Here is a 21,078-nt window from a genome sequence, read left to right as displayed (position 1 = left end):
TAATAAATCTTGTAGTTAATTTGGTACAGCATGACATTAGTAATGCCAAAACCATGCAATTAGTTTCCAGGGATTGCACACACTGAAAGGCTTTTTGGCTAATGTCAAATGCAACTGTTCAATTAGGCTATTTTGATCTAGGTAAGAATATTCTTGAACCTGTGTTTTTTTTTTAGGTTCTGTATGAGCCATTTGTCATGTAAATAGCTAATCTCAGGCTTTATCTCTTTGTTAAAGATGGCTTTCTCCCTTTTAAATATGAGTGTGCGGCTGTGCGCATTGTTGGTCATTGTAACCCAACCGTATAAACCCAGAGGAACCGTCAAGTTGAATCTTCATTGCTAGTGTTGTTGTTTTTTATCAAGCCGCTGTTGCTTTCTCAGCCAGTTTTTCAACCTTTGTGTTTATAAGTCATGTCAATCATTAGACTTGTCACACAGACATTAGCCACATGATCTAGGGGTCAAGTGAGTAGTGAGCACCAAATTGGATTTATACTTTGGTCTAGAGCCTCTGTTGAGCCTTTCATTTGTGACTTCCTTTCAACAGGATATAGTTCTTTGAGAGGAACAAAAGCACAACAGCTTGAACTCTATTGTAGATGAAAGGGATACTCCCGCAGAGCTGAGGGATATGAGAAATGCCATCGTAGTTGGTTTATTTTCTTGATACCCATCCTCCTTTTCTCCCCTTACAGGATCGTCCCCGTTCATTCGATGGCTTTAACATGCATTCTCTGGAGAACTCTCTGATCGACATCATGAGGGCTGAGCAAGACACTCTGAAAGGTAAGATAAGAGTCCACGAAAGGAGATTGTGTGTCAAAGTACCGTATTGATGTCCAAAAACCTTTGTCCTGCTCACGTGGTTTAAGTTGCATTGCTCTCTCTGCGATCAAATGGAAGGGCTTGTACTCCAGTAAGGGGTCGTTCACACAGTTGCGTTTCTGCTTTTCTTTTTCTATGCAAACATGCACTAAACAAATGTTTGACCATTGTGGTCGCATATTACTTCTTTTGACGACTCTTGCAAATGACATAGCTTTCAAAAAACGGTCAACTTTTAACCCTTTCCTCACCATTGACGAGATTTTCCGGCAGTCGGTGTTTTCACCGTTATACGGTAGGAGGCGTTTCTGTTACAGACCTTCTGAAATGGTACAGAATCGTCAGATCCAAAAACAATGGAACTGTCTGTGTTAAACATAAGGAGCGGATAGAAGTTGCTTACTCACAAATGAGCCGCAAACGTTCAACCGCATATTAGGTAGTCAACGCTAGGTCGATCAAAACGGCCTAGCGTTACAGAGAAATACGTCGAAACTGTGCAAGCTTTGGGGGTTTTGATGGACTCGATCAACTCCATCTGTGTATTCATCATCGTTCTGAATCTGATTCTGACAAAGTCTTTGACGAAAACATTATTTTCTCAGCTTTTTGTTGGAAATCAAATGTTGATTTGATGGAGCTCCAGTTCTGTGACCAGTGTCCCATTTATTTTTTGAAAATTTGTTGGTTGTTGCATCACTTTCATATTATTCTTTTACGGCAGCTGAAAACTGATCGCAAAGCAGTCCTGGAGGCTTTACCTTTGATATCAGTTGTAAATGCATTCAAACAGCAGTTAATGACGTTATTGCAAGCGTGTATTAGAGCATGTTCTGGAGCAGACAGTGGATCTAATCTTTCTTTATGGTCACTCACTGCTGCTGGCTACAGCCGCTTGTTATTTCCCAATTGAGCAGAATGGAATTACAATGGGGGAAAAAAAGTGAACGGGCATTAAAACGTTTCCTTTTTGTCTTTGGAGACTTGTTACCTTTGTGCTCTCCAGTGGCATTTTCTACCCTGTGTTTTCTTGCATACTTATGTAGATTTCTTTAACAACAGATGTGGTGTTACATTTTTTTGGTGTGAGAGTGAGCAGCTGTAAAAAACGGCCCATTAGCGCTGAATCATTGCACGCCCACATACACACTCACATACACACAAACAGAGCAAAAAGAGAGATAAAGCTCTGTGTTGTTGACCTACAAACAGTGGTGTCTGCAACGCTGAAGCTACTCTGTTCTTCATAAACACAGCAGCCTGCTTTTAGGACATGGAGAGTTCGTGAATTGTAAACTTGTTATTTTAGTGTTTTGAAGGGAACCGTTCCATTTTGGTTTAATTTTATGTGGCGTTTTTTCTTTTCATAAATGGTAATAAGAACACCTGCAATAAGGCAATCAATGCTAGAGTCGACGTGAAATCAAATTTGATTTATTAGTGCACGTTATTCTGTAAATTACAATTTAAAAACAAAGACATCTTTATGTTCAACTGCACATTGTCATATGAACAGTCAGTCTGTAATTTTCCTAATTAAAGTTTCGCAGCTCTGAAAGTTCAGTAAGTGAGTCAGATGTTGATTCAGTAACTGTTCTGATGGGGTTCAGTGAGTTCATTCAGTGAACAATTCATCAGGCTGATTTAACACATGAGTTTGTGGGTGCTTTTGAACGATTCCCCATAGAAAACGGCTCATAAAAATCATTTGTTTGTGAATCAGATTTGTCTTGCTGTTTGTTTTTGCTTTAAAGCCCTCAAGGACAACTTGGTTTGGTTGTTTTCTTGCCATTTCAGAAAGTCTCTTTTGTCTCATCACATTCAGCTCAGACTGTAAGCTCGCAGCTCAGCTCAGATGTAGTTTAGTTTGCCGTGGCACTGCAAATTCATGGTGTTAGACACGCTGTTTCAGGATTGACCTTCACAATCAACTTGAATTCAGGCCTGGTTCTATTCTGCCATTTTATTTTTCTCATTGAAGTTCACAACAAATCATGTTACTGAAGTAAAAATTGGATACAAATGCCATTTCATGACTTTAAACAGGTAGCCTGGGTTTCCCCATACTGCCTTTGCGCAGCGCGATTTTATTCTCACTGCTAGGCAGTCGTCTGGAGACCATGAACCAAATTTTCGCCTCATCTAGGGAACTAATCACAGAACGAGGAGGGAGCAGCAAGACGATGACGATGTCCATGCGACACACCGAAGCAGTTTGTTTATACCTATGGATCCAACATGGCAGCAGACGCGAAGTTACCTTTCGATGCAGCCTTGCGGCCGTTTCACACCGCGAGCGTGAGCGGCGCTTGAGCAGCGCGTCAGCGTAACTAACTTACATCGTCACTGCAGACGCGCGAGAGTACTCACACTGGAAGCGTTTGTACAGTGTCACAGCAGCGGCTCCAAAGCTACATATATAAGCGAGCAATTCTTTACAAAGACAGCTATACATTTGTTTTTAGAAGTTGGTCATTTATAACATTGATAGTCTTGAAAGTTTGTAATGGGGAGGTGTACAACATTCGCATATAAATGTTAAACAACAAAACAACCCAGGAAATGGCTCCAATCTATTAGTTTTAGTCATACTTTCGATATTTTTACAAGACTGCAACTCTGTGGATAAAAAAACAAAACACACAAATAAACCACACACTCGGGTTTGATTTGGGTTGTGCTAGCCTGTAGCTGTCTGTGTGTTACATAAACTAAAAGAATGTTTATATATAATATTTTCTTTCTAGTTTACTTTAGTTTTTTATTTATTTATATAATACACAACTTTCACCCAAACTGAATAATTAAAAACAAGCTTTTACCGGGTAGCCTAAATCTTCTATAAATATTTTTGAGTGGTGATTTTCTTTTATTTGTCTACTCAAGTTCTTGTTAAAACTCACTAGACATGCTTATTCTGTGCATTTTGGGCACTTTTTGTGTGAAATCATATTTATTTTTGTCCATCAAAAGTGTGTTTTCACTTTAATTTAGCGTGAGCAGTGCAAAAACAGACTCGACGCCGAAACCCCCGCTTCACCGCTGCTCCTGCTCCCGGTGTGAATGCACTCATTGATTAACATGCACGGCGAAAAAAATACGCGCCGCTCACGCATGCGGTGTGAAACGGCCGTTACATACTAGGGCTGTCAAAATTGCTCAAAAATGACGTTCGAATATTCCCTCTAAAAAAAACACATATATTCGAATATCTGGTTGCGCATTTTGTCAATGACGCGCATTACGTCAATAACAGGACAAATTAATACAAAGAGACACAACTACTTGTATAGGTAGTTTATTTAAGTTTAAACATATTTGACAACGTATTAACTTACACAAAACCAAGTAAATCAACTAATGGCCAAGACCGCAGACCTTACTCTCGCTCGCACTCGCAGGCACTCTCTCTCTCTCTCTCTCTCTCTCTCTCTCTCTCTCTCTCTCTCTCTCTCTCTCTCTCTCTCTCTCTCTCTCTCTCTCTCTCTCTCTCTCTCTCTCTCTCTCTCTCTCTCTCTCTCTCTCTCTCTCTCTCTCTCTCTCTCTCTCTCTCTCTCTCGCCCTCTCTGCGCATAACGGTTTAAATGAACAACAATAAACAAATGTTGAGTGCTGATCAAGAGTTTTGTGCAAGCAATGTAAGGTCGCGACTCTTGTCCTAAATATAGCAGGCTTCATTCGGTGATTGAAACAAATATTATTAACATTAATTGAAGTTTTACAGTATATAGAACCGACATTGACTGCTCCGAGCGAGCTGTGCTGTGGTAAACTCATAGGTAAACTGCTGCTAGCCTGCTACTATGGCTATAGATGTTATTCGATCTGCGTCATCAATGTTTGCGGCGGCCATATTGTTGACATAGAAACCATGGCAACTGTCAGTCTGTCAATTGACAAGCGAGGCAGCGTCGGTATTATCCATGGTATTATCACTGTATTTTTTTTTAAAACAGCGCGATGGTGTGTTGTGTAATACACGGCTGTTCTAACAACAGCAATAAGAACCCCGGAGTTCGTTTTTATGCGATAAGTTACCGACTGTCAGAAAACGTGAAGGGAAGGAGACAGAGTTGAGCCAGCGCAAGAGAGGCTAGCTAGGATAAATAGGCTAAACTTTCAGCCAACTCCCCATAGAAAAGTCTGTTCCCATCATTTTACCACAGGTTTCACACATAATCCGTGTGCAATGCGTGTGTGGTGTGTATACAGTACAGAAGCAGTACGCGCAATACTTTATATGCTGCGTTTGCAGTGCGTAACGTTAACTGATCCGCGGCTGTACCACAAACACCCCGGTACTCACTATTTTTATTTTAACACATACTCACTATTTCAACAACGTAAGCCAATTATTCCATGCATTACGTCTATATAAGTTGCTCAAGCAAGTGGTCAAATATGTAACCATGTACTTATATTAAAATCGCAAACATTTTAAATGAAAACTTAAAATTGACAAAAACAACCGACTCTCATGCCTTTTCTTTTGCATTTACATTTTAATACAACAAATCTTGCATGTCACAAAGAACTTGTTTTTCCACCTCCACGAATGAGACGAGTGTCGTTCATTATGTTGCCTTGTTGAGGTGCATTGTAGTTTGGATACGGATACTGTATGAACGAGATCGTTATAAATATCCGGATAAGTTACGGCTGGCAAAGGTGGCAATAAGGACGGATCTTTACTTAAGCTTGATTGGTGTGGATCCACATCAAATAAAAGCATTATCTTCTCTTGATACCGACGAGATGAAGCCAGGCTACTGCTTCCCTCAACTCAAATCTGCGCGCGGTTAGGGGCAGCAGGACAGATGTCATGTCAACAATATGGCCGCGGTTAGCTACTTCCGGTGTTTGCGAATAAGGTCTATTTCGAGGGCGTCTGGCCACGCCCCCTTGGCGGGCTCTGACGTGTCTGATGTAATGCTAGCTCATGGCGCACACGTTGGAGGCGCCCGTGCCATTGGATGTGCAGTTGCCGCAGCACACCCAATGAGTGAGCCAGACACTCACTGTGCTAGCTGTGCAGCTGGAAAATGCGTTTTACATTTTAAGCTTCAGAATTTTGCCACTCGCAAAGCAGACAGCCGCGCCTCTACTACCGCGGGCGTGTTTTTCCACATGATTCGAATATTAATTTTCACCTTCGAATTTCTGTTTTTTAAAACTATTCGAATATATATTCGAATTTAGAATATTCGTTGACAGCCCTATTACATACACACCATCATGTACACACAAATCTCTGACCCATCGTCGTCTTCCTCGTCTAACTTCTGTCGCTCTACATACGTCATCTGGTATAATTGAAACGATTGGTTATGAGCTACGTACAGGCGCATTTGATAGACATTCGTATCACCCAATAAACGGCTCTGGGCATTCGTAAACCACGCCTCAAATACGAGAAAATGACCATGTGGTTCCCAGACGTCAGCCAGGCTATTAAACAGGAGCATTTGATGTCATATCTTGTATTTTTACACTTTTTGACCATACTTAATGCTACCCCCAAAATGCAGTTAACTCACTGTGGATTTTTAAAAACGCACACAATGAAATCTCTGTTGGATGGTTTCTTGAATCAAATCTGCTCTCTCTCACATTGTAATTTAATAACCAAATTAGTACAAGCCTCAGGGTCAGCGTCTCTCTAGAAGAGCATAACTGCCCCCCCCCCCCCCCAGATCCAGAAGAGTGACCCTGCAGACACCAGCCCAGTGTGGCAGAGATGACAAACAAGAGACGGGGGAACAGAAGTAGTCCAGTGTACAAGTCGCTTTGAATAGCTTCCAGCATTGTCCTTTGCTTGTAAAAGAGCTCTCTGTTCTTGCTAAAGCAACAAAATGGTGTGCTGGCCCTGGCCACCAGACTGCTCTCGCAGTGAACAACAGAAGGAGGGGGCAGCCAGAGCCATGTTAACACAACTGAGAGAAACAAACCTTGATGTTTCCTCTCATTCTTCTACTAGAGGCAGTTCGGCATGAGAACGAAAGTGATCTAGATCCGGGAGAGTATTGTGAGACACCCGGAATACGTTCTGACTTGTAGGGAGCGGTCATAAAAAAAGGCACTTTGGATGATGAAATGTAACACCCGAAACCCTATAAACACACCTTCTGATGACTTCAGTTTTCATCAGTTATTCCTTGAGGAGTAGAATGGCATTTTTAGGTGTGTGCACCTTCAACACGGTGAATTCTTGATGTCCGATTCACATTCAGATGACTCTTGTGAACCATTTCAGTGAGTTAGTTCCACCAACCTCAAACCTGCTTGTAAGGTTGCGATTTGAATCGGTCGTCGCTAATGAGTTCACAAGTGAATCACTGAACCACGCACATACTTGGGATGGGCATTTAAAAAAAATATTGCATTCGAATATTCGTGCACACCCCTAGTTGCATACGTTGGTTTCGGCGAGGTTTGCTGTTTTGACATTGAAATAAGCCAATCACTTGATGTGGGCAAATCTGGGTCAAGCCGGAGTGTTTTTATTTGAGGGTTTGGGTGTCTTCCTATTTTTGTCTCAACTTGTATTACTGTAAAGTTGTTTGAATCATATTTTTTTTGGTAATTGTTATGGTTAGGGATGTTTCTTTAGACATCCAGGTCTCTCTGGAAGAAGAGATAGAAATATCTCAATGTGATTCTCCTGGTTAAAATAAAGGAAATAATTGGTGTTGTTTCAAAACAGCGTTGCTGCCTAAATATGTTGTTCTATTCTGAGAATTTTCTGAAACTATTTCAACTGCTGAATCCAAGAAATGTTTTAGATATTTTTTTGTTTATAACACCTGTAATGTGGATTGTGGACTGTAGATTAATGAGACTTGGATCAGTCTATTAACTGTGCAATTGTTTTTATGACAATGTGCAAATCCGTTTTGTTGTAAAAAACTAAAAATGATGTTCTAAAAGCATTTCAATTTTGAAGAAAAATATCATTAGTTATGGTATAACAAATCAACCGTAAGGGGAACTTTGTTTAGGTGACATCTAACTTGTTTTTGCTTCCAAACAGCCATCTTTATCAAGTGACAAATAACGTACATTCAAGTGTGAAACTAGAGACCTGTTAGTATTAATACAAACGTGCTCTGTGTCATTTCAAACATGCGGCTGATTTATCCCCTCCTCTCTCGAAGGTCGCCTCGGATTCACCCATCCCGGAGGAGACAGCACCTTGCCCATAAATGGTATGTAATAGCCTATATTATATTGGTTTAGTGTGCTTGTGGCTCAAGCTGAAGGGTGGACAGATCCAACAAGCTGATGTTAAAATAGTCTGCGTGTTTCTGTCAAGCAAGTACTAAAATAGGTTTAGTTTGGAGCACTTTGTCTAACTAGTTCAGTGGTCATTTGATTTGCTGCTAGGACTTGCCATTTTAGCTGTAGCATTTCATTTGATGGTAATGCAAATATTTATAGTTTGCCAGTTTCACCCCAATTAAGACAAATGAAGGATATTAGTATAGTGTTATTTTCCCCTGTCATAAAAGCAAACAACATTTCTAAAAAAGAGTTACAACCAGGAAGATGTTTAATATCATCATATAAGCGTGTATTATCTTGTATGGTTGTGCAAAAATCTCAATCAAGCCTGTTTTTTGGGTGTATGAACATATCTTGATTTATTTATTTATTTTTAATATGAGATACCATCATTTCAACTAGGCTACTTAGCTGTTGTTCCTAAGTACATTTGAATTGTTTAATGCAAAATGCTGATGTGATATGTAGTGTACATGAAAATACTCGAGACATGTTTTGCCACTTTTTTTTCTCTTAATGAAACTGAAGGAAGTATTATATTATTTAAGTATTACATTTATATGATTGTTTGAACCGTTTCGCTTGAGTATTACTTCCTACTGAAGTTTAAATCCCAAATGCTAATAAACGTGCCAATACTCAGTAAATTGTAGTTTGTGACTGAGGTATCATGTCTCTGGTGAATAGTCATTTGGTTATCGGCAGCAGTTCGACAATCCAGACAGTTTAGTTTGAGTCTTGTTAACAGTGTTTGAGCACTTGGCCAACAAACTGTGTAAACTGTAGTTTTTGCAAGATTTTGATAAGCATCCAAATTAGTGGTAATCTAAACTGGGACATACTTTTCAACACATTAGTTTAAAACGTGAAATTGATTCAGTCAGGTTTGGTATTTAAAAAGCATAGTTCCACTGTTCATTTTTATAGTTTAGTCAGAAAGTTCACATTTTCATTGGGGATGTGTTACTTCACGTGTGATCATTTTATTTTACATGCAGCAAGGAATTATGGGAGGCGACGAGGTAAAGAAAACTTTTAACAAATCCAAATGAGTCAAAATGATAAATCCTTTTAAATTATCATAATTATCGGTGGAATAATCCAGCATCTGCATGAAATGTGTTGGGGCATTGCTAATTGTTTGCATGAACACTTGCAACCTTCATTTCCATTTGTGTATCGATTGTGTGCCTCTTTCCTACTGTACTCTGAAGATTTTTTTGAAGAGTAAATTTGATTGTGGTTTTTCTGTGGTCTGTACACACCCCCACCCCACACACACACACACCCATCCAGGCCACAGTTGTGACTAAGTCCCTTACATAAGTCTTGTAAAGCAGCTCAGGCTGTGTTGTGTCATGTCAGGAGGAAATCTGCTGGAGTGGCTCGAGCCAGTGGACTAATACTACATTCTCCAGCTCTCGGCCTGTTACCGAACGCTCATTCTGTGTCAATCAACCAGAGGTCCCCGGCGGAAAGAAAGATGAATTTGATCATTTCTTTAAGGCTCTCTGACAGGCATATTCTATGCAATTGTGCTGATAGAAATAAAAACAAGATACATTTCTAGTTTCAACGTTATTTGTAGTTTAGAAATTCCTCTTTAAAAGAAAAAAAGTATCAGCTGAATGCAAAGTGCCACACATTTGGTTTTTGACCACTGAAAATGTGTACAATTTACTCATGGAACTGCATTACGATCTCCATATCTCTGCGATTGAACCTTACAGGGCATTTAAAATGAAGATACTAAGAGAAATGTTTGTTAAAAAACAAAATCTTAAAGGATATTAAGATATCTTAAAAACTTTTTGAGTTACAGGCATGCAAACTTGGGACACAAAAAGTGTTTTTTTTTCCCATTTTTGAAAGGTCACCGTTGGCATATAATGCAACAAAGATTGTTAAAGTCAACAGATTTCACTAATAGACCTACCAATCTGTGTAAAAATAAAATAATGATGCTGCCAAAAATAAATAATGATGCTGCCAAAAATAAAATAATGATGCTGCCATCTTTATAAAGTCATTCTTACCCCCCTGAAATTCGGATCCAAATCTCAGGTGAAAATTGTCCTTTTGACATTTAATATTTTGGCTTTGATTACTATTTATGTTTGTCTTTCTTAAGAAAAAAATATTATAAAAATCTTATCGTTTTAGCTGGGGAAGTTTCTGAAATATGACACGATTTTGACACGAAATGAGCCTGAAGCTTTAGTACGTGAACATGCGCTGGCCATTCACACTTACATTAAATTAACAAAATATTCTCTTAATTGTAGAAATGCATTTCTACAATGCAGAGTACCTAAAACTCTTTAGTATTAGTATTATACAATTTTAGTATAAATTTGGCAAACAAACATGTCATCCTATGTTTGCACAAATATTTCAAAGATACATTTGTTTTCAGTTCAGGAATCTAGTTTGTTCATAACTAATATAGTATAAAGTATGTACCGGTATATTTAACTTGAAATGAATTGAATTCTGTTCAAACTTTGGGCTCAGTGAGATACTTTTATGTAGCAAGGATTCATTAAACTAGATAAAGACATTTATAATGTTATAAAAGATTGCTTTTTCAAATAAGTGCTGTTCTTTTGGACTTTCTATTCATCAAAGAATCCTGAAAAAAAAATGAAATGAATAATATTGAATGATTTGAGCACAAAATCATGACTGAAAATTCAGCTTTGCCATTGCAGGAATACATTTCATTCAAAAGTTCATATGAAAATAGAGAAGTAACTTTAACTTGTTTCACAATATCACTGTTTTTACTGGGGTCTTTTTTGGGATAACATGAAAAACAAATCTTACCAACTCCAAACATTTGAACGCTAGTGTACACACATCCTTCCTTTAACACAACTCTCTGTGTAGAAAATGGCCTGAGTTACCATTGGACTGAAACTGTGGGCTATAATTGGTCTGCTTACAGGACCACAGTAGCCATAATTCAGAAATCCCTACGCTTTTCATGATGCAATTATCTGTCTTAGTGTTTCTTGGGCTCCGAATAATCCGTCAGTGGAGTTAATTTCCCCGTGTGGTGCACAGATATTGTAGCACAGATAATAGTCCCTGCTCTCTCTCTCTCTCTCTCTCTCTTCAGGACACTCATCCCTGTTCCCAATGGAAGATGGTTTCCCGGACGAGGAGCGAGCGGATCAGAGCCTGCCTGGCCTGGGTTCCCCACACTGCTTCCCTCACCAGAACGGAGAGCGGGTCGAGCGCTATTCTCGCAAGGTCTTCGTGGGTGGCCTCCCCCCTGACATCGACGAAGGTATTGCACGTGTTTCGGGTGACCTCTACTCTCGTGCTTATGAAAACAAAAACAGGTTTCAAGGTTCGTTGTTAGCTTTGGGACTCTTTCCACGAAAGCTGCTTGCTCTTATCTGCTACATTATCTTTTCCAGATGAGATAACCGCTAGTTTTCGCCGCTTTGGGCACCTGTTTGTGGACTGGCCTCACAAAGCAGAGAGCAAGTCGTACTTCCCCCCGAAAGGTGAGCTAAGAGTTTGGCACTGGGAGAGATGGGACCCTTTTAAAGGCTTTCGAGAAACAGTCATTAATAGTAACCAACGTTTTAGTTTCTGCTGGCTTGATCACTTGACAGCACTTTGGTACTTATTAAAAGGATAGTTCACTCAAAAAAGGAAAATTCTTGTCATCAGTTACTCACCCTAATCGTTCGAAACAGAAGTAAAGAGATTTTTAATAGGGCTGGGCATTGACACAAACTTCACGATTCGATTTTGATTCATAAGCTTGTGATTTGATTCAAATTCGAGCCGATATTGATCAATTAGATCAGAACATGGCAAATTTCCTCAAGGACAAAACAAAATAAAAATCGCTCAACTAATGCTGCAAACTATACAGGGAACCCCAGTTGGTACATCACTATTATATTAAAGGTTACAATTTACTGGTTTAAATTACACACAAGCAAGTATTTTTTATAACAATAAAAGTTTTAATGACAATTGCTTCTACTCGTTTTATATATATATTTAAACATTTAAGTGGTGGATGTCATAAAAACATGAAGGATTTAGTCAAACACACATTTAATATTGAAGAGGTTTAAGTAAAAGTACAACGAATATGCAATATAGTGCATATATTTATCAAAATGCTCCTCTCTAAGGTGAATGGCTTCCCTGAGGTAAATGTGACGTTATTTGATATTGTTTACAAGCTGTTTTATTGGCGTCTTTCTGCGTTTTAAGACCCTGATTGAGCGATTACGTGAGACGGTACTAATTTTGGCCAGTTGTTCTGCATGTTTCAACATACTTCTGATGTTCATGCATGTTTATTTCGTGCTGTAACTAGTAGTGAAGCAGAAGAGATGATCGGTTCACGTGCCGCTTCTCTTGAACTGAGGCGCTACAGCGATCTGTAACATTAAACCGCGTCAAACCTGTATTTATTGTTTGAATTTTGTAATAAAATTGACAGAATTTGAAATCTGAGATTTTGTTTCAGATCAGAAGTAACAAAGCACAAAGCTTATTGCGATTTATTGGATGGGATGCGTGATACAAAGCTTATTTCATCAACTGAAAACATAGACTGAAAGATCGATTCTTGGGATTTTAGACTTCAAAATGAGATTTTTTTTTTTTTTTTTTTTTACCCAGCCATAATTTTTATGGAAGCCTGCGAGGTTTCTGTCCCTGCATTAAACGTCCATTCCACTTGTAAATGCAATTCATATTTCATTTGAGCGGTGAAGTGTTTTGAAGAGACACAATCACTTAAGGCGAGACACTACAGGTGAATAGGGTAATTTTTTTTAACTAGTAGATATCACCATGAAACTTTCCCAGTTGATTACCTACATTAAGATGAGAAAAAAATGTATTACAAGTTTTCTGTAATTTAATGTTTAAATATGCAAATTAGGCATTATCTAATTAAATATGCGCTAATTTGCATATATTTAAAAAAATGAAATCTGAGTATTGGATAAAGCCAGGTTCAAAATTATTTTTTCATTCTGTTCACATATTAGATGGGGGAAAAAATTACAGAGGGATTTATGGATATCTACTTTTGTTATCCTATAAATCAGAATATACTGTCAATAGCCTTAAAAAATATAGTTTTGCCATGTTTTTTGGAATAAAATGTTATATAAATCGGGCTAGGAATAATATATTTACAAATCCCTCTGTAAATGTCTTCATAATATAACTAGGTACAAGACTGTAAAGTTTGGTGTGTATTGGTGCTACTGAAGTGGAGATTTCGGACTTTGAGTATGAGAGAAAAGTCATTTTGAGAAAACGGGCTTTAAAGATTTAGCATCAGCCAATGAGATTGCGCATTTGCGCCCTTTTACTTTCAAGATTGGTTGCTGATAAAAAGGAAATGACCATATTTGGATGCGACAGCATTGTACAGGAGAGAGAGAGCTTTCTAACGGTGTGTGTGATGACAGGGTGCAGATCGCGATCGCGGAGCAACGGATGATTTATATCACCAACTTTTGATGAATTTATGAGAAATCTACAGACGCAAACAGACAAAGTGCAGTAATATAAAGACCTAAATGTGTATTTCGGACTTTTTTTCACCACAAGTCTGAAAGAAGACATGTTTTTGAAGACAAATATCCCGAAATCTCAAAATTGACTAGTGAAAAAAAAAACTATGTTTTTGCCTGCCGTGTCTCGCCTTAATATGATGGACAGTGAATATATATGAATTATGTGAATAAATCTGTTCAGCATATAAAACAATCGTGTCTCTTCAGAAGACTTGGATTTAAACAGCTTGATTCATATGGATTGTTTTTTTTACAATGTCTCTAATAATTTTTTGACGTTTTGGTGTAATCTACTTTCAATACAAGGACAGATATCTCACATTAAAACGATCATAATGTGTGTTTCAAAGATTAACGGATGACTTATGGGTTGGGAACATGAGTGTGAGTAATTCATGTCACAATTTAGATTGTTGTGCTACCGATAGTGTTAAAAGACAACTTGTTTTGGTATCATATCCTTTTTTATTTATTCTTTTAATGTCAAATTTAGTTCCTGCAGATTTCTAACTCTAAAATGTGTTTCCCAAAGGTTACGCATTCCTCTTGTTTCAAGATGAGAGCTCAGTTCAAGCCCTTATTGATGCCTGCATCGAGGAGGACGGAAAACTCTACCTGTGTGTTTCCAGCCCCACCATTAAAGACAAACCTGTAAGGATGAAGTGCATTTTGCAATTATTTTGTCCTAAACAACTGCACTTTTTGATTATACTGCCCTTATTTGTCCTCATACATGGATTTGAACTCGTAAAAACAAATTCTTTTTTCAATGTATTGTTTTGTAACAGGTCCAGATTCGCCCGTGGAATCTCAACGATAGTGACTTTGTGATGGATGGATCCCAGCCTCTCGACCCCAGGAAGACCATATTTGTGGGAGGAGTGCCACGTCCACTTCGCGCAGGTACGAGGCTTCGTCTTCTTTCAGAAATAGTGTCGTTTCTGTGTGACATCAAATACATAATCACTTGTACGCTCTGTTTGATTTAATTTGTGCCAGGATGAACCAATCCAGCTCCCCTAGAATTCAATTCAGTGACTATTTTACTGGCTCCCTCAACATTATTCATTGTTGAAAATGTGATTTTTTATTTATTTATTTTTTTAAACATGAGGTATACCTGTAAATATTGACCCAAAAAATTGGTAATCACAAATGCACCTGTATCACAGAGGGTGGGATCTTCCTGGTTTACAAGATCTCTTTAATGTACTTTATTAGGATATTAATAGTTAGAAATACACTCACCTAAAGGATTATTAGGAACACCGGTTCAATTTCTCATTAATGCAATTATCTAATCAACCAATCACATGGCAATTGCTTCAATGCATTTAGGGGTGTGGTCCTGGTCAAGGCAATCTCCTGAACTCCAAACTGAATATCAGAATGGGAAAGAAAGGTGATTTAAGTCATTTTGAGCGTGGCATGGTTGTTGGTGCCAGACGGGCCGGTCTGAGTATTTCACAATCTGCTCAGTTACTGGTATTTTTACGCACAACCATTTCTAGGGTTTACAAAGAATGGTGTGAAAAAACATCCAGTATGCGGCAGTCCTGTGGGCGAAAATGCCTTGTTGATGCTAGAGGTCAGAGGAGAATGGGCCGACTGATTCAAGCTGAGAGAAGAGCAACTTTGACTGAAATAACCACTCGTTACAACCGAGGTATGCAGCAAAGCATTTGTGAAGCCACAACACGCACAACCTTGAGGCGGATGGGCTACAACAGCAGAAGACCCCACCGGGTACCACTCATCTCCACTACAAATAGGAAAAAGAGGCTACAATTTGCAAGAGCTCACCAAAATTGGACAGTTGAAGACTGGAAAAATGTTGCCTGGTCTGATGAGTCTCGATTTCTGTTGAGACATTCAGATGGTAGAGTCAGAATTTGGCGTAAACAGAATGAGAACATGGATCCATCATGCCTTGTTACCACTGTGCAGGCTGGTGGTGGTGGTGTAATGGTGTGGGGGATGTTTTCTTGGCACACTTTAGGCCCCTTAGTGCCAATTGGGCATCGTTTAAATGCCACGGCCTACCTGAGCATTGTTTCTGACCATGTCCATCCCTTTATGGCCACCATGTATCGGCCATCCTCTGATGGCTACTTCCAGCAGGATAATGCACCATGTCACAAAGCTCGAATCATTTCAAATTGGTTTCTTGAACATGACAATGAGTTCACTGTACTAAAATGGCCCCCACAGTCACCAGATCTCAACCCAATAGAGCATCTTTGGGATGTGGTGGAACGGGAGCTTCGTGCCCTGGATGTGCATCCCACAAATCTCCATCAACTGCAAGATGCTATCCTATCAATATGGGCCAACATTTCTAAAGAATCCTTTCAGCACCTTGTTGAATCAATGCCACGTAGAATTAAGGCAGTTCTGAAGGCGAAAGGAGGTCAAACACAGTATTAGTATGGTGTTCCTAATAATCCTTTAGGTGAGTGTATAGAGAAATGCTTCATTTTACTAATCAACGCTGTAAGCAAACTACACAGCAGGGAACGTTATACAGGGAAAATTATTATTGAAATGAAAATGTATAAAGTATTATTGTGTAATATTATTCAAATTTAAAATAACTGTTTGTAAAGTTAACCTTTAATCCATAAAAAAAAAGAATTGTGATTAAAGCTGAATTTCCAGCATCATTACTCCAGTCTTCAGTGTCACATGATCCTTCAGAAATCATTCTAATATGATGGTTTGCTGTTCAAGAAACATTTCTGATTATTATCAATATTGAAAACAGTTGTGCTACTTAATATTTTTGTGTAAACCATATTTTTGACGTTCAAAAGAACAGTTGTAGTGTAGCTAAACTCTCTCTTAACTGCTTGGTAATAGCATGTATAGTTTTTCCTGTAGCTCAAACAGTAGAGCGTTGGCGCTTGCAACGCCAAGGTCATGGGTTCGATTCCCAAGGAAAGCAAGAACTGATAAGAATGTAAATGTGTATGTAAGTCACTTTGGTAAATGCATACATGTAAATAAATGTAAATGTAACATGGCAGGCTACACTTTTAAAGTAGCTTCCCCAAATGGGGAGTTGTCATTTCATTGGAGTATGTTTGTTTTGTTTTGAGCATTAACCATGGAGTGTGTTGTGTTGGTGACAGTGGAGCTGGCGATGATCATGGACAGGCTGTACGGTGGCGTGTGTTACGCCGGCATCGACACAGACCCAGAGCTGAAGTACCCGAAGGGAGCGGGGCGGGTGGCCTTCTCTAATCAGCAGAGCTACATCGCTGCTATCAGTGCTCGTTTTGTACAACTGCAGCATGGGGAAATTGATAAACGGGTCAGTGCTGACTTCCACAAAACACACACATGCACACTCCCCTTCCATGACATGGCATTGATCCGGCGAGCCTCACAAACACTCAAACTCGAAGACATTTCAATATAGTTTTGGCTGATGAACGGGTTTTAGTTGAAATTTAAATGCGTTTCTTTTAGGGCTTGGCTTTGACACAAATTTCACGATTTGATTCGCAAGTTTCCGTTTAGATCAAGTACAGTAAATGGCAAAATTCCTCAACACAAAAAATATCTCTCAACTAATGCTGCAAACTATATAGTTTGTACATGCCAGTTGGTACATCACTATAATATTACTGATTTGTAGGCTACTTGCTAGTTTTTTTTAAATAGTAATGTTATAATAATACATTTTTAATGACATAATTGTTTCGGATCGAAACAAATCGATTCGATTCTTTAAAATGAGAATCGATTCAAATGGTGAAATCGATATTTTTAACCCAGCCCTAATTTCTTTAATGCAGGACTTAAAAATAGGAAGGGATTTTGAGACTGAAATGTTCAGGATATACTTATCGATGATAAAATCCCATGAAACCTGAATAAAACGGCATATTTCAAGAGAAAATGTATTTTGCATTTAAATGTACATTTTTAAGGTTTAATGTGCATAAAAAAAAATCGTGTCAGTGGTTTCCCTTAAATCTTATTACAATTGATCAGTTTTGCGTTTGTGGTCAGTGTTATTTTAGTGTCATTGAGATACTATTATATACCGGTATATATTATTATTTTATTTTATTTTATTTTTTTTAGTAATTTTGTTGTTTTAGTAATTTTTACATGATTTTTATGTCTCTATAGATTTATTCATTTGTATTTTTGTTTTAGTCATTTAAGTACATCAAGTTAAACTAAAGAAAATGAGAAGCTAGCAGAAACGAAGTAAGCTTAATTTTTTTCCTTCAATTTGTATTTCAAGCAACAAAGGATTTTTTTTAAAGGTCTTCGTTTTAATTTCAATTGTTGGTATTTATAATTTGTGGTATTGTACTATTTTTTTTTTACCATTTATCACAAAACAAAATAATATCAATTGAATAATCAATTGCAGAAGAGATTAAACGAGCAGTACACATTTAAGAATGCCAGCATATACATAAAAAAAAAGAAAATTAGGTTAAAAAGTCATTATTTTTAACAATACAACAATTTTTGCTGTAGTGACAGTTAATATTAAGAATAATGGGGATTACAAACTACTTGAATGGAAAATGCCCATTATTATCATGAAGTGTCACAATGCAAAAAAAGCAAATATTTGAATAAAACAATCCATAAGTTGCAAGCGTTTGATGTGATGGCACACGTGTGTGTGTGTAACCGTGTGCTGATGTCTCTCGGTCCAGGTGGAAGTGAAGCCATACGTCTTGGATGACCAGCTGTGTGATGAGTGTCAGGGGACTCGCTGTGGAGGGAAGTTCGCTCCGTTCTTCTGCGCTAACGTCACCTGTCTCCAGTATTACTGTGAATACTGCTGGGCGGCCATCCACTCGCGCGCCGGCCGCGAGTTTCACAAGCCCCTGGTGAAGGAAGGAGGAGACCGACCTCGCCACATCTCCTTCCGCTGGAACTGAAGCTGGTAAAGAGAGAGAGAGAGAGAGAGAGAGAGAGAGAGAGAGAGAGAGTCGCCGCAGAATCATCATCGAAATAAATGCACTTTTCTGTTGCTGGTTCCTTTTTAGTTTAACTTAAAAAAAAAAAAAGACACACAAAAAAAGATATGATTTTAATTTGTCATTTAATATATTTAAAAAAAAATGGATGTGTATCCGAAAAAAGATTCAGGAAGAAAAAGAAAATGTCTAATCCATCTCTCTATTTTTTTATAACTCCATTATATTTCATTTTTCGAGTGCACAGAGATGTGAATATATTGAGTATTAGTATAATTTGTCAGTAAGTATCTGCATGACTTTTAGAATTGGCTTTTTGTTAACATTGCGATTGGAAGTATTACGTCCTATTTTAATTTAACGGAAAAGGCAAAGGAAAGCAAAGGTGCGTTGAAGAGTGCACTTGTTTCTTCGCTAGCCAGAGTGCAGATGTGTGGTCTAAGATCTGAGTTGTCAACCAAAGCTTGGGATTTGAAAACAGAAGAAGCGAATTCTCTCAACGCTCTGTTTCTTTTGATTTTATTTGATTTTTTTTATACTTTGTACTTTAAGACCATGCTAATCTTTAATGTTTCCTGATGACAACAACTGATTCCACAACAGCTGTCTGGATTCGATCTCCATTGTGACATGCAAGAAAACTAATACCTCAAGCTTAGCTGCTAGTTTTAAGTCGAATATATATAGAGAAAAGAAGAAAAAATCAAAGCTGGTCTCACCCTTCCCCCCCCCCACCCCACCCCAGGACCACAGAAAAGGAAATGACATCAGCAAACGGCACATTGAGAAAATCTGCTCTGTCGCTTCCTGATTTGAATTGGAGATCCAGCAATCCTAGTGGGGAATGTATGTTGTTAAAGTTGCAGTAGTCTGCCTGCGAGCCGGTTCCAACGCAAGGAACTCGATTTCGTTGCCGTCGTTCTCTCAGGCTTTTAGCGGCAAGCCTTTCGTTCTCATTCTTTAACTCGCAATATGTGTCTCGTAAGCCTTTCCCCCAGCCCCCAGAAGCCCTGAGAAGAGGTGTACGTACAAGCAGAACAGCAGTGAAAGCTACGTAGAAGAGAGGAAGACCGATCCGCTCAGCCTGAGTGTAAAGCATAACTGAAGGTAGTCCATTCATCTCTCCATCCCCCTGAAACACAACAGCTTTTACTTTCCGACATTAGGGAACCAAAGATGGCTGTGTAGTAGCTAGCAAAAACCACGGACGTTTCCTTTCTTTTGCCCTGCAGATTTGATTTCGGTTGATTTTTTTTATTTATTTTTTTGGCCCCCCCAACCCCGTCATCGTCCCATTCAGTATAAAGACCAGATGGGCTCCAGCAAACCAAAGATTGGCCTTGAAATCGATCAGCATGCGGTTAAAGTCCTAGTAACACTAGTGAGAGAACCACCCGCTTTCCCAAAGGTCCAACGAAGGAGACGCGTGAGCAGTTCAAATCAACCGAAACCGTAAAAGCGCAAAAGTCAGGGAGTTAGCGACACACCAGTGATAAATGGATCCTCGCGTCGGCCCGATAGACCGCGCTCCAACATTTTCGAAGTTAAAACACTTTTTGAAGAATTTGCTGTTAATAAGATGGCAAAAAAAAAAAAAAGATGATTATTTTATACATGGCCTGCTGATTTTTTGGTACAGTGTTTTCTAGCTAAATTATTTTGTCATGCACATATAAACATTTATTATGCACTACTTTTCTAAATACTTTTTTTTCCAACAGTCATTTTAGGCACATTTTTCACAAATGGGGAAAAAAAAACAACTCCTTTTTGCAATACCTCAATTTTTCACATTGTGAAAGGTAGCTTTTGTACTTTTGTTACTGAGAGATGTGCATATATGGAAATTTTCATTTGAAGAGGTTGAGTGAAATTTAATATATATTATTTTCAATTATGCTTTTTATACATTTCAGTGCTGAGGAATCTTTACAACTAAAGCACGCACTTGTGTTGACGCGACAAATCTGCAGAGGAGAGTTTCAAAGTGCATTGCTTAAGGTCTTGGCTCTTGTACACTAGATTTGAACGGCAACCCTAGATTTCGGAAATGAGCATGGGAAAGAAGAACACGTTGTCGTTCATATTGCGCAAAAATGGCTAAAAGATGACCTTAGCTGGAATATAAACTATAATAATATAAGGAGAATGCTAATCTGGTTCCTCGTATCACACGAATGGATGTTTGATGTCTAGGTATTTTAACAGTTGAAAATATATATTCTTGAACTGCCAACTAGTTCCTATTGTAATCCTTAGCATGCATGACGAGAAGAAGAAAAAAAAAACGTAGCTATTGAAATTAATTGTTGTGGTTGTGCACCAGATGTTCCTAAAGCTTTCGTTTAAGGCCACCCCACACCCCTGCACCCTTCTTCCCCAGTCTCGATACGACACACACACACACACACACACACACGCAGAACTCTAATTCGCAGTGCAGGGCGAAAG

General features: G+C 38.6%; 1 protein-coding gene across 3 annotated transcripts in view; it reads left to right on the top strand.

Annotated features, from left to right (window-relative positions):
* Positions 1-20,093, top strand: part of cpeb4b (cytoplasmic polyadenylation element binding protein 4b) — a 49,415-nt gene extending 29,322 nt beyond the window's left edge. Inside the window, exons 3-12 of one of the 3 annotated variants that reach the window (XM_056267832.1) lie at positions 698-788; positions 7,982-8,032; positions 9,107-9,130; positions 11,230-11,400; positions 11,534-11,623; positions 14,208-14,326; positions 14,464-14,578; positions 16,807-16,988; positions 18,361-18,593; positions 19,231-20,091. In XM_056267832.1, coding sequence (XP_056123807.1) covers positions 698-788; positions 7,982-8,032; positions 9,107-9,130; positions 11,230-11,400; positions 11,534-11,623; positions 14,208-14,326; positions 14,464-14,578; positions 16,807-16,988; positions 18,361-18,588 — 1,071 coding nt within the window. In that variant the 3' untranslated portion in view covers positions 18,589-18,593; positions 19,231-20,091. Of the gene's footprint in view, positions 1-697; positions 789-7,981; positions 8,033-9,106; positions 9,131-11,229; positions 11,401-11,533; positions 11,624-14,207; positions 14,327-14,463; positions 14,579-16,806; positions 16,989-18,360 lie in introns of all 3 variants that reach the window. The other 2 variants (XM_056267831.1, XM_056267833.1) reach the window with 2 other exon arrangements.
* The last annotated feature ends 985 nt before the right edge of the window (positions 20,094-21,078 follow it).

This window comes from Rhinichthys klamathensis, unplaced genomic scaffold (genome assembly GCF_029890125.1).
Source record: "Rhinichthys klamathensis goyatoka isolate OS25496 unplaced genomic scaffold, OSU_Roscu_1.1 h1tg000263l_1, whole genome shotgun sequence".
Lineage (NCBI taxonomy): Eukaryota > Metazoa > Chordata > Actinopteri > Cypriniformes > Leuciscidae > Rhinichthys > Rhinichthys klamathensis.
Note: the sequence above shows the minus strand (reverse complement) of the source record. Positions and strands in the feature narration are given on the sequence as shown.